The 14462-nt window shown below is 42.6% G+C and overlaps 1 protein-coding gene across 2 annotated transcripts in view; it reads right to left on the minus strand.

Annotated features, from left to right (window-relative positions):
- Positions 1-6113: 6113 nt before the first annotated feature.
- The window catches only part of KIAA1143 (KIAA1143 ortholog), a 67513-nt gene continuing 59164 nt past the window's right edge, over positions 6114-14462 (minus strand). The window contains exons 4-5 of one of the 2 annotated variants that reach the window (XM_067291354.1): positions 6746-6782; positions 6114-6268 (exon numbers count right to left, since the gene is read on the minus strand). In XM_067291354.1, the coding sequence (XP_067147455.1) occupies positions 6216-6268; positions 6746-6782 (90 nt within the window). In that variant the 3' untranslated portion in view covers positions 6114-6215. Of the gene's footprint in view, positions 6269-6745; positions 6783-7269; positions 8249-14462 lie in introns of those variants that run through there. The other variant, XM_067291358.1, reaches the window with a different exon arrangement.

The raw sequence follows: 14462 nt of genomic DNA on the forward strand, positions 1-14462 counted from the left end.
AGGAATGGGTAGTTTCAGAATTAAGGTGAGGTGATACTATTCTCCCCAAATTTTCTTCTAACATCTTCATCAATCTATGGTATTAAAAAAGTCTCAGACAAAATATAACCTGACTCATGTAAATCCAGCATCAAGCCATTCTTCCAGTGCTAGGGTAGAATTTAGTCCTCAGTACTTCAACTGAAAATTAATGGTTTCACACTCTACACTCTCAACTTTGTTTCTGAGCCAGCAGTAACAAGGGGTATTGGATACAGCGTTTACAGCGTACCTTTAGGTTGTGGATGGGCAAATAACGCAGCCCAGGGATTTTAATTATCAGGGTACCTTTCTGATCCTGTACTCACCAGTGTGAATGAAGAGCAACCGCCAAAGTCAGTTGACTTGACTGAGATGAAGGAATCTGCATTGTTCAAATAAAGTTGCTAGCAAATATCTTAAAAGCCAGAATCACCATCTTTTTTCAAAGTCTGTGGTCATGTTTCAAGAAGTGGGATACCAAAACCAAGTAAAGAACCTTCTAACCCTGTCTCCAAACCAATTTAACTGATAAATGCCATTTTTTTCTTTAAAGGTTGTATGGCACTGTTTCTTTGAACCTAAAATTCCCCCAAGAAAGCAGGTTATGTGGTGAGACACTTAAAAATTTTCATTGTTAATATGAAATCAGAGCAAATCAAACTCATGGTTAGAAAACAAAATCTCTAAGCCAAACTCAGGCTATTCTCCCAGCTCTAAAGAAGTCATCAACCTGCAAAATTCCTGGGCTGCGTTCCAAGCTAAGCTGTAGAAGGACCTGATACTGCCTTTAGTAGTGGTTTATTTCCTTTGCTCAAGAACTCAAAGTAGCACCCCAGGTACCTTAAATCACTCCTTGTATATCCAGTTTCTCGCAATAGTAACACACTTTCTGATCCTTCACAGCTAGAACCAGCGTCTGACAGATGGCCAATGATTTAGCAGTCCAGGGTGGCTAATGTTGGCTTTCATCTGGGAACTGGGTTGTTCTGGAACAGTATCTCATGCCAGTGTCACACTCTGGCTCTGTCATCTTTTGCTAGTAAGAAGGCTAAACTTTCCAATCCTAGACATCTTGTCCAGCAGGAACCTGTTGCTTGTTTCCATGGCTGCTCCTGTGGATGCTGGCTGTGGATGGAGGTGTTAGACCCAAGTTTTTAAGCCCAAATTTAATCACACTAGCACTTCATTCACATGCATTTGGCCTTGGTTTCTGGAATTAGCCAGTCCTTAGCACCACTGGGTGACCGTGCAAGGACTCATTCTTGTAATCCATCCCAAAATATCTCTGCTGCTTTCTGCATAGTCCCTGTGACCCAGCCAGACCTCTAAGGTACTGGTAGTCTCTGCTTGGCCAGAGTGAAGCTGAGGTAAGCACTGAGACTGGCCTCATTTTTCCTGCAGCCTTGCCGTGTGTTCCTGAACTGACAGCTCTGCTTCTTTCACTAAGTAATGTCTCCTGCTGTCATTTCTGTAAAGCTATCTGCTGGGCTTACATTTTTCCATGCAGACAGAAAGGGGCCTATATAATAAAATAAGGAGGAAAAATTAGCAACAAGGCCATGCTGTGAGACTGGTTATACTGAGTATTAATAGCAGAGGCATTGACAGCGTAATTCAGAGTGACACATACTCTTTGCAGTTAGGCTGTAGCCATTCCAAATGGACAAACCTCTGCAACTATATGAAGCAGCTCACAGCATTGAGACTTTTGTACCCATCTTTTATAAAAGATCATCCCCTTCCTGCTACCTTTCACCAACTCCATTGTCCAGAAGACATACCAGGGACTATTTTAGGGGAGGTCTTGGATTAGTCAGAGAGGCTGCATCAGAACAGTAAAAGATAATCTCTCCTACTGGGAATTTGAGCTATTGCCTCAGGAAGACTTGCAAACAGGCCTTGAAAACCCAGGAAGGGAAAAACAAGCCTGGGAACTGGATGTTGGTTATTGTACCCAGAATGCTGAAGGACACCAAGTGGGCATTCATCCTATTATTATTATTATTATTACTACTATTATTATTATTATTGTTAACACAGGGCAAGAATGCAAATAGTACCTGACATCTCTCACATATTAGAGAAGCTAAATGCTGTCCTGAATTACTCGGGACTTCATAGGTTTTCAAGGACACTGGCTTAGCCACAAGTGAGAATTTGGCAGGGAAGCTGATGGGGCTACAGTTCCCCCTGCCTGCACCCTCCCTTTTCCTCCCAGGTGTTGCTTGAAGCAGGATAGAAGTTCCTAATCACCTGGGATGAGGGCAGTCATGTGGTTATACAGGTCTCCTCTTCACATTTTAGCTGTTCTCACCCATGCCAGCACAAGGGGAAGTCTGGCACATGGTAATGTTGGAAGAGGTTCTTCCAGATGTTCAAGGGGAAGATTTGCGTTCTGCAAAATTAAACCTCAAACCATAGATGACTTAAATCTAGGTCCTCTAATATCTGAATCCTAATAGTCTGCCAGAGAAAGAAGGTCCCCAAAAGAAGTCTTAGTTTAGCTCTCCCATACAAGAAAATACACTGCTATATATGAACAAGTGTCCAAGCAATGGTTAGGTGTGTTTCAAAAACCTTTGGTCTTCTTAGGAATTCAAAAGACCTGTGAAGGCCTTTTCCATACCCTCCTGTAAACTATCCAGAGGTTTGTGAATTCTGTTCCATTAGGCAGCCATCTAACCCAAAGGCACTCTGATGCTGCATGGATCTCGCCATTTCAGGGATTTCACATAAAAAGATGATTGATGTTCAGTTATTAGGTTTATCAGACCCCCACCAAATTTCAGGATCATCTGTTCTTATATAAACAAGTGCAAGTCTCACACTGATTAGAAACTACCATGTAGAAGGATTTCAGGGTAAGCATCTGCCTAAGGTATTTATTGGATATAGTGAACAGTTACAGTGAACAGCTGTTCACTATATGTTCATGCCTTTTAGATGATTACTTTACTTTACTTTAGATGACTACTGCAGATTCACTTTTTAAATAATTTTTGTTCTGGATATTTGTGGCTCATCTCTTTTACAGATCTGACGATATTGCTAGATATAGACATATCCATTTCCTGAACCCAAACCTACAGGCAGTGACAGCTTGCTCTGTATAGTTGTGTATGTGTGTGTGTGTGTATGTGGGCAGTAAAAAATATGATCGTGTTATACACACACATACACATAAAAAATTCTGCTGATGGCTCAACCTAAAACCTTAAATCAAAACATTAGAGGTATCAGAATCACAAATCAATTCTGTGGGCTCACCTCACATGTAATTTTAATATAATTTTACAATGCCTTACCTTGGGGATTGTTCTTGACAGCATTTTTCTAAAGGGAATACATGAGTGAACTACAGTAGACAAGGGCTTGATTAACTTCTGGAATCTGGTGCCAAATTTTCAATAGAATCTGAATCAAAATAGCAAGGGAGGAAAGATGAAGATAATTTTTCCTCATGCTTGCTACTGTGACTTACTGGTAGGATACTCAGGGCTGTTATCACAGCAAGTACTTCAACACAAAGTACAAGTTAAACAAAACAGAGTGATGGGAATAGCTGCCCACGGTGTTATCTAATCAGCAGAATAAATGCATAGCTGTGGTAAGAAGTACACTGTGTAAGCCCACAGTGTTCAGTATATTCTGCCATCCCAACAAACAGACAAGCTTTCCTGTGTATAAAACATCTCATTCCACAGGTAACGCATGTAACAGTTAAATTTTACATGTTAGTTACTCAGCCTTTCTCTCCTGAACCTACTTCATTACAGCCCATCACTCTGATTTTCATTGCTCAAGTCTTAGTAAGCGACTGTACTCCTTTTTTGTGGTTGTGGAGAAGGTGAGCAGCAAGTCCTCACCATTTAGTGCACACATTAGGCCAGGAAATCCTAGTCGGGGGGTTGTTTTAGCACTGCTGTGTGTAATAAGAGATAAAGATGTGCAGAAGTTCATGCAAAACATCACTGCATGATGTTTTCATAAACTAAACCTCAAAAGTTCTGCAAAATGCTCCTGGGCATGTTACAGATGTGTGGCCATCCTAGCACCTAAGGGAGATGCTGAGCTGTTCGGTCTAATTTTCTGAGATATGTTGGAATGCAAGCAAGAGGAAAATTCTCATAATATAAATAACAATCAATTAGATATCTTTCTGAACAGTCATTTCAAACCAACATGACAAGCCCAGACAGATTTTTAGAGTAAAGGATAGAGGCAGCTAACCAGCATAAAGGTACATTATTTTTAAATACTTCATTTCCTGCTATTACACATGGATCATTCTGGAGTAATTCCATTGAAATCAACTAAATTACTCCAGATTTGAAGCACTGAGGGCAAAATTTGCCCCCCTCCATAAGGAGGGCCCATTAAGGCCTTTATGATCCAACAACATAAGGGGCCTTAATACTCCATTATTAGTAGTATTTTAAAACCATCTGAAGATCTGAAACAAGATCAGAACTCCATGGAGCTGGACAGGAAGTCAAACTCATGATCCCTTCTTGTCTTATAGTCTCTTGGTTCTCTCTAACCAAATGTCCATGTTCTCATTTACACTAATGCCCCCTTTACACATCTTTGGCAGAGTAAAGAGATCTGCAGGTGGACTACCCTTTGCTCAATCTAATGGACCAATTTCTGTTTCCAGTCATGGTGATAAACATAAACATAAGACTTAGGCTCACTTTTCTGACACCCCAGAGCATTTCAATATAAGAATTCTCACCCAGCAACTTCAAAACCCCGAATGGTTTCCTCGCTTTGAGGCTTTTTCTTTCAGAGTTCTACAGTTGATTCTTTGTATGAAAACAATGCACCAAAAGGCACATAGACATTAATGCAAATGTCAGCACCTTATCCAAACGGATCTTTCAAGCAGGCATTTCAAAATGGAGAAAGCAGCACACCAGCATCGTCCGTCTTCAGCCTGGCTCTGCCATTGGCATTGCTTAGTCAGGCACTGCCACATCAGGCTGCTGATGAGCAATAACAGGCACGCAGGTGTGATGGCTTGGGGTAGGGCACAAAGGAGAATGACAAGTAAAGGCTAAAAACCATCCATAATGTGGACTTCTGTGTTTAACATCTGCCAAAGAATGTTGTTTTTCTAACAGCTGCTTTTTGCAAAAGGCTCTTACGCAAATAACATGAGAACTTTATTCCTAAAAGGCTTTTAATAAACCAGTTTCAGTAGCACAATAGACCACCTCAGGGAGGGAAAACATTTACTTTATTGTTTCTGTCCCCTGCTTCTCCCCCTTTGCTCTGGTGGCTGACATTCTCTACCAGCACATAGGAGGAGCGCTAGCATCTTATGCTCAGCAGGACTAATGCTGAGCTTTCTGAGAAATAGTCGCTGTTATTTTCCCCTGTGAGAGGGCTGTATGTGTAGATTTTAAGAAAAGAGGGTTTGATCTCTACTGCTGATTCAGTAGGAAAAAATGTAATGCAGAAAGGACCGGAAATTCAGCACACAGCTAGCTGGGAGTGTGTACGCTGTCTGCTGATATCTGTGCAAAGTGTTGCTATTTACCTAGGATGGATGGCCACTGTTTAAAACTCCTGGTTTTTAAAGTAGTGACTCATGTTGCTTTCTGCATTTCTCTGTTTGCTAATCTTGGTGCTGGAGGGAGGGTCAAGCAATTAACCACTTTTCCGCACTGTGGTTTTTGTCAAACAAGTAATAAGTGAAAGCGGTTCTTAGAAAGCAGCCAGGGTGGGGGGGAGGGAAGAAAGGTGCATTACTGGGATGTTCAAGAGTCTTGCTCATGATAGATCAATTGAGGCTAAATTCAAAGGCAGATGTTTAAAGGCTAAAACAATTTAAGAGATTAAAGGCCTGAATTTATAGTCTCCAACTTAAGACATGTGCACGAAATACCTATAGGAGCTGTCTAGCGGTCTTCATCATTGGAAAGTAGCAGGCACTGCTAGAACCATCCCCTGGGAGAGCTATTCCCTCCCCATCGACTACAGAGGAAGTCTCCAGGAGTGCTCCCTTAATGTAGGACCCTCAGCTGAATGCTTGAGGCTAGATGTTAGGAACGGAGCCCATAATTAGTAAACTTGGGTGTAGTCTTCAAGCTTGAGTTGAGACAAAAACTTTATTTAGCAGCCTTGCTGTCCCAGTGATGTTTGGGCAGGAGTCCAGGGCCCTGCAAATGTGGAGCGTCTCTCCAGCTTCCTCATACTCTGCAACGTGGGCTGCAGTTATGCACAGAAGATAGAAGCGGGTCACCTGGAGGAGTGGTAATGGGATAGTGGTAAATGGAAAGCATTGAGGCAAACCCAGCCAGTACAAGACAGCGGTCAGTATATACTAGCCCTCAAATCATGTGGTGAGTCTCAGTCTAGCTCCCAGTGAACCAAGGTCTCCCTTGCAGAGACCTTCACAGTCAGCGATGCTGAAATGAGAGGGCCCTTCCCTCCTACTTTACAGACCTGACATAGTGCCTCTTTTACGGCATGCCTTTCAGCTATGTGGATCTGCCCGTATATTCTGTTGTGGAGAAGATTAAGTTCATAAAGGGACCCTGTGAACTGCAGAGACTGGGCTTGTCGACACCTGTCCTTCCAAACCCCCACTCCCACTGTGCTTTTTTCAAGTAGATTTAAAATTCCCTTTCATGTAATTGGCTATTTCCCTTCCCTCCTTCCTACAGGTTAGGTTAAAAGGAGCAGGAGGTCCTTTTCCTTATTGATTTGTTTTCCTGACCTTTTAGGTACATGCAGAGAAGATCAGCAGAGAGGCCCTGGAAAATGAAAAGAACAAAAGCACAGTGCTTGCTCTCATTTAAAGTAGTAAGACAAACATGGCGCTTAGCATTGAATAAAAAATAAACTGTCTGCTGAGGAAATGAAACAAGCTGCCCTTACAGAGAAGGGACTGTGAGGGGTACCACGTTGCACTGGAATACCAGTGGAGCAGGATATGAAAATGGAGAGTCAGCCTTTAAAGAGCAGTCGTGATCTCCAAGGTTTTCTCTTTCTTTCTTTTTTTTCCAAGAAATGTGATTTAAGTAGATAAATCCTATTTCCAAATAAAAGGCAATCAGATAAAGTATTTTTAATCCTTGATATTTACACACTGCTCTTAAGCTGGTTCCCCACCATTGTGCACTGTGTGTGGTACCATTGTATGTGCTGTGGTTTTGGTTAGACATAAAACAGATGTCTTGATCACTAAAGCTCCCCTGGCATTTTCTTGCGAGTCCACCATGGTGGCTTGACCAAATTCTAAACTGGGTAATAACATTTTTTTCTTACTTAATTCCTCCTATACATTCAATGAGATTTGATATTCATCTTCCCTCCCATTTCTTGTAACGCTGCTCTGCCTTGCTATATTCCACACTAAAGGCAGATATAGTTCAGTAACAAATGAACTGATTGTTACAAAGCCTTTACCAATGTTGCAGGGACATGGTGAGGATTAATTAACTGCTTATTCAGAGCTTTTATATCCTAAGATTAAAAATAGTATAATCATAATAAAAACAGATTACTACATTATCAGTATCAGTTATTAAAATCCACAGTAAGTCAATAAAAATTTCCTACTAAAAATTTTTAGGACTATATTCCAATCCCACCCCTACTGGGACACACATATAAATTAAACCAGACTAACTTTTACAAGGAGTAAGGTATATCTCATTAAAGCTCTGTATAACATTCTCTTTCATAATTATGCTGAAACAAATTAGGGCCATTTTAACTCTGAAGAGTGGACTCCATCCATTTATGTGGCACTACTATAATCCAATTTCAATTCACACTTTTAGTTAATTCAGATTAAGTGTTCTTCGCTGAGTTTGCACAAGCAAATCCTTAGTCTGAAGCAACTGCCTCCCATTGCAGGTACTCATTAGCAGCTTTTGTAATTTCAGTAACACTGGGGCTTTATGTGGTCGGGCATGGGCAATGGATTCTTCAAAGCCTCAAATACGTGAGATTCAGATCTGGCACCAAAGAAGTGAGGGAACTGCAGAGGAGATTCCTATAGTCAGTTGCTTGAGATGTGACCCCGGGGTGGCCCCAAATCACACTCCAGATGCAGAGCCCCTTACGGGTGGTCAGCCAGCCAGGAATAGATGGACTTCTGGTTCTTCCGCACCATCCCCTCTCGCACCTTGGTCATCACCAGCGTTTGGATGCAGGAGGGATTTGACTTGCACAAGGGCAAAAAGCCCACAATTGGGAAGTTGAATCAGAGTACCTTGAAACACAGAGAAGATGCTCAGTTCAAAACAACCAAAACAATCCTTCTCTTGTGCCCTGAGGCACTGAAATTCTCTCTGAGAGTGACATTCTTTTAAAGGAAGAGTAATCAAACATAAAGGTTTTTCATTTCTGAAACATGTATGCAACAATGATACACAGGGCTGAATGCATCTGTTGAGAGAATTTCTTCATGGCTTCCCAGCTCACATCAGGGCAATGTACTCTAGATGGTGCAGCTCCTGTAGCTAAATGTAAAGGATGTGTGCTAAAAAAGAAAACGGCATTACTTTTGTGTACACTTAAATCCGGGTTGCCACCAGGAATTCACTTAAGACACAGGTGGTCCTGAGGCTACATGCCAATGATATATTTTGAAGTTAAGGCAGATCTATTCATTGCTAAGCAATCCTTTACAATATGTTAACTTACTCTGCATAAGCCATAGGAGGTGTTTAGAAGATGCACACAAGCAAGTTCATTAGACTCACTCAGCGATGAGGAATTGGAGCACCAATGCGTCCTGCCTGAGAGAGGAACAAACATATTGCTCAAAGGAGATCTGCAGGTATATACAACATTATAAGGTGCTCTTATCACGGTGTCATCTCCTTTGCCATTTTTCCGTTCTGGCTTTTCTTGTGTCTTCTTCCTTTTCTCACCTTCATTATTCCCTATTGCTTGTCTGCCTTCACCTCACAGTTTTCTCTCTTCCCTTCCTACCTACAGCTGGAGGCCACTCTTCCTCCCTAGATCTGACCAGTCCTGCCAATACAGCAGCAGCACATCACAACCTCTATAGCCCTCTCTGGCACAACCTAAACACTTTCAGACACACAGACTTGGGTGCATCTCACCTGACTTTTTTTTTGCGTTACCCATGCTTTGCATTATTGACCTAGTCACCCTAAAAGCTCTAATTTTCTTCTAAGACAAATAAGCAGATCCTGCAGGGTGATTAATCCCATCATTGCCTTCTGGAGTGGTCTCATGCTTACTGGCTGTGGATATTATAGCTCAGATCATGCACCTGAATCAGACGCCTCAATTAGATTTCCCTTCATTTAAGCATAGGCAGGACGAATCTGGGCTTCATATCCTGCCAGCCTGATATACTGTTTGCAGTAGGCTTGGGGCTGATGAATTTTTTTGCCAACTCAGGTTAAAGATAAACAAAAGCCCATGAAAGAAAAAACAAATTTTTTAGAAAACAATATTCCTTCCCCAGTGCAGGAAACATTCTTTTTTTTTTTTTTAATCTGGATTCACTGAAGCTGTGTGCATGCACTCTGCACTGAGTTCACTCCTCTAACTATAGACAAACAAGCCACTGTCAGCTGCACAAACAATCTACAAATTCATAATCTGTGAATTTTTGAGGACAGGGAACAATTACTGTACAATGCTTCACATGTATTATTCAAGCTCCTAAAGCCACCCAGCTGGCAAGACAACAAAAGAACAACCATTTTGCAATAAAATTCATTTTAATTGAAATACCAAAGAGTCACATGTGCCTCTCCCTTTAGCCTTAAGGACAACAGTAAAACTAACTTCATTTTCAGAGTCATTGCTATTAAAAAAATGAGGGTTGTCATTTTCTAACTGTCAGAGAGCCACATTTACTTTTAATGCCCTCATATGACACCCCACCATCATAGAGGGGAGTTCATTTTGAGACTACAATGCTGTATAATTTGCCTTTTATGGATTATATGGCCTCTTTGTCACTTCAAAAGTTAATCTAGATATTACTAGAAAAGGGGCAAGCACAATAAATGTCTAATTCTGTAAACGCGGTCCACCTTTATGACACCACTCTGCAAAATTGGTGCTGGGAGGGAAACACTTTAGTTTGTTATCTATTTCTTGCTTTGGCAAAAAATAGCTCAACAGCTAAATCAGCTTAGATTCTTTGATTTAGAGGGGAGTGTGCATATGGCTGTTTTCAGGACAAACTCAGGCACCAGGCTTGATGTTTGCATGGTGACATTCCTTTTTTGTTTCTTTTTTTAAACAAATCACTGGAAGCAATTTTGCACGATCCATGTCTGCAATTTTGCACAATTCGAGGTTTAAGTTCCTAAGTGACTTCAACTGCTGGTACAAACAGTTCCAAGCACACATATTTATGAGGTCAAAGCTTGTGAGTTCAAAAAGAGAGGTCCAGATGAAGCCAGCCTCTGGCTAACTGTTGTGTCCCTCAATGTACAAGAGCGTTTGCTATATGCTTCACCTTTCACTTGCCTTCTCTTAGAGTAACCTGCTACTATTAATAGCCTGCTACTGTCAAGATTCAGCGTGACATATTAAAGCAAAAGAATTTGCTCCTTTTTGGAAAAGATAGTCTTCTCCTGCCTGGCTTCTCTGAGCTGTTTGCTGTGTTGTACTCTACTTACACAAGGGCAAATTCTGTGTCCTTGTTCATTGGGTTAAAATGCTGTGCAACAGGCAAGTTAGGTAGAAATAAAATGCTGATTCTCTATACTAGGACACTTGTAGGAGATACAGAGCTCCTCTGTGATACTGCAAGAGCATAATACTTTTACATCTACCACAAATGAATATTCAGCATGGCTGCAGAGCTGTTCCTGGGCAGCCATCATGTCTGGGAAACTGCTCTCCTGATGCAAGGAAAGAGATATTCCTCACAGAAGTGAGCTCTGTCTTCTGGTCTGGACAGCTTAGCACAGCAATCTCTTCAGTGACACCAAGAGAAAGCTGCTTGAAGCTGGTTCCAGATTTGCTTAGGGTTGGCTCTTGAGTTGTTTCACCTACCGCAGGCAATTCCAAGCCATGGATATTTCCAGTGGAGCATGAAACGGATATGTTGAGAACACTGCTCTCTCCTTCCTTTATTCTGTAATATCCTAAGAAAATCACATCTGCTTTAGCAACTGTGAAAGTATCAGACGTATTTTTCTTCCTGAAGTGAGCTGGACTTGGCTACTAAAGCTAGTAGCCAAGGCGAACACCTGGGATTGGTCTGTGGCGGCTTCGCTCTAAACACTCACTTAACAGATAACAACAGATTTGGCTCAATACACTCCAAAGAGGGGATGGGGGCAGAAGCCTGAATTCAGAGCATGGATGCTTCCCTGGGTCACAGCAAGAAGGGATCTCGCAAATCAGACTGAATACTAAACTGGAGATTAAAAAAAAAGCAAATTTTCAAATGTGGGCTCAATACATGTCTGTGAAAAAAATATGCCTGTAGAAAATCTGGGACTGGACCACCTTTCCAGTTGTGTTACACCACCAATTCATTTGGCTCCCGTGACTCAAGTTTCTTTGCAAAGAACATGAAGCGCTGCCAGGGAACCCTGGTGTACCAAGACAGCCACGGAGAGCCTGTGTTGATAGCTCCATTCAGTGGCAATCTGGAAATGTTTCTCATAACTCTTCTTCCATATGTTGCCATTTCTGCTTTATTAATTTGTCGAATATCATTCACTACGCTGCTAATGCTTAAATGCCACATGCTGGGGATTAAGAGGTGTTCTGCCCATGCTTAAAGGGCAGCACACTCTGCTCTGTTGAGCGCTAACATATGAATTCCACATGAAAAACTCCTCATAGGACAGACATTTCAGCAAGGCATGTCTTTCGGTAGCCCCTTTCCAGGCCCACACCGATGGCAGCACAAGGCTTTCTCTTTCTCTCAACCCTAACCCTACTCAAAAAAGAATTTTTTGGCTAAGGATTTGACCAAGAACCCCACATACAGCCCCAATGAAAAATCCCATGAAGGACATATCCATTTCCAACCCAAAACTTCCTTTCACTGCCCCTTTAAAGACCCACTCCAGAGCTACCCCTTTCTTCCAAGCCTAACCCTAAGCCTTACTTCAGGCCCCTGTGGGGAACAGGACCCCCATCTCCAGCCCAGATAAAAAATTCCTAACAGTACAGGTCTCTTGGCAGTGCAAACCTCCCTTTGGAAACCCCTTTCCACTCAAAGGGCAACTTTAGGCTTTCTCTGTCTCACAATCCTAGTCCCCGCACATATTTTCAGGCTGATACTAGGACCCCCATCTCTGGCCCACATGAGAAACCCCTCACAAGACAGATCTTTCAGCAAAGCACCTGCTCTCCAGACCCACTCCAACGACACCTCTAGGCTTGCTCTTTCTCCCAGCCATCGCCCTAACCCTAAATGTATTTTCCAGCCAACAGTAGGACCCCCATCTCCAGCCCACGAGTGAAAACCTTACAGGACAAATCTTTCAGCAGCGCACAGCTTCCGTGGACACCCCCTTTTCAGACCCACTCCAATGGCATCTCTAAGCTTGCTCTTTCTCACAACCCTAACCATAATCCTAAACGTATTTTCCAGGCAGCATTAGGATTAGGACCCCCATCTCTGTCCACAGGTGAAACATTCACAAGACACATCATTGTTTCTGAATAGCTAGTTACAGCATTGATTCCTCCCCTCTACAATGCAGGATGAATATAAATACTTTAGTAATGCTCTAAGACTTTGCTGCTGCCATGTACCAGAAGCTACTCTTTAGTTTGCTTCTGCAAAATATATACACACTGTTTGCTGTTTGTTGGCCTCTGGTCAAAGGAAATAACATATAAGCACAATAGATTTAAGAGATGGGAGAAGAGAGAGCTTCTGGATGTGAAAGCCTAGCTGCTAGCAATTTTAAAACCTTCCTTCACTTCCCTCAGCCCTTCCCAACTCCATCTGCCTTTTGCCTTCCAGAATATCATCAGTCCTGGAGGTGGGGAAAAGCCAGATGAATGATAGCTGCTGAACTATGGATTCTGCAAACAGTCCAAGTTCAATCTGCTCCACTCCAGACCGCTTGGTGGAAAAAAAAAATACTCTTATATTTTTAGGCATACATGTATTTAGGAGACCACACACACAGTCCAGAACTTTGAAATGATACCGTGGGATTCAAAGGATGTTTTCTGGTCATAAGGGCTTATGGTGCTGCATCGGAAGCCTCTTTTAAGAAATGAAGCAAAGCCAAATGGCTCTGGCCTGAAGGAAAGGGCCATCCAATGAGATCTCCAGGCATTAGGTTTAAAACAAATAGAGACACAACTATCACCACAGGATGTTATGAAGACCAGAATTACAAATGGGTTAAAAAAGGATTAAACAAATTTGTTGAGAATGACCCTATTGGTAGCTATTAAACACACAGGTCTGGATGCAGCCTCTGGCTTGTGAAGTTCCCTAATTCACCGATTGCCAGAAACTGCTAGGTTTTATTGAAAAAGGATCTCTCTACATGTCCTGTTGTTACACTCTTTCCTTTTGCAGCTGCTACCAACAAAAGATTGTGGACTGGTACAGCTGGGGCTCTAATGCAGAAAGACAGGAAATAAGCACTGATTTTGCTCTGCTGAATTATTCCAGAATATGTGTGTTAGTGCTGCCAGCTGCACCAGGGTTATCTCATCAACCGAGTTTACAAAGGTGTTTAATGCACACCAAATGTGCAGGTGGGAGGGAGACAAGAAGGAAACAGGAGAGATGTGCTTGCAGCAGGATTCACAGCCAGGGCTGGGCTGAATCGTGTGGGACAAGCCAGCCTTGCTCCTCATCTGTGTCACACTGAAAGTTGTTAACCAGCCCTCTCAGCTTCGTACCTCCGGCCCCCACTCTCAGGATGGACTCTTACTATTTTGCAGCTTCGAACATTTTTCTGTAGCAGAATGAGGGAAGCAAGATGAGGAGAAAATCAAAGGGCTTTGCCTTTAAGTCACTTGCAGATGTGCTCAGGCCTGCACCAATTGCCACCACCCCAGCACCACCAGTACAGAAAACACAAGCCAATCTCCAGTCAGACTGTTCACACACTATTCAGTGTTGCTTCATGTGGTTTCACCTTCAAATACGCTTCCAGTTTATCTTCCATCCAAGCCCTTGGAAACTCACTGCTCTTTGTTCAGACCTGACATTTGCCATAATTGCAGAAGTGGGCCTGACGGCTTTCTCCTGTGCTTGCAAGCTGACTCCGTCACGAGGCTCCCCAGCACTGCCAAAGGCTCAGCCAAGTCCAGCGAGGGTTATTTGGGCTGCATTTGCAGGGATGCAGTGTCCAGAGCCTGCTTCTCACCAGTGTGTTGTACTGCTCCGCAGCAGGCAGCCACACAACGTGCCTGGCACATCCTCCCCCCCCATAGAAAATCACCCGAGCGAGGACCATTTTGTACCTTATGCCCCCTCAGCTCAGGAGCAGAGCGGT

The sequence above is a fragment of the Apteryx mantelli genome, chromosome 2 (assembly GCF_036417845.1).
Source record: "Apteryx mantelli isolate bAptMan1 chromosome 2, bAptMan1.hap1, whole genome shotgun sequence".
NCBI lineage: Eukaryota > Metazoa > Chordata > Aves > Apterygiformes > Apterygidae > Apteryx > Apteryx mantelli.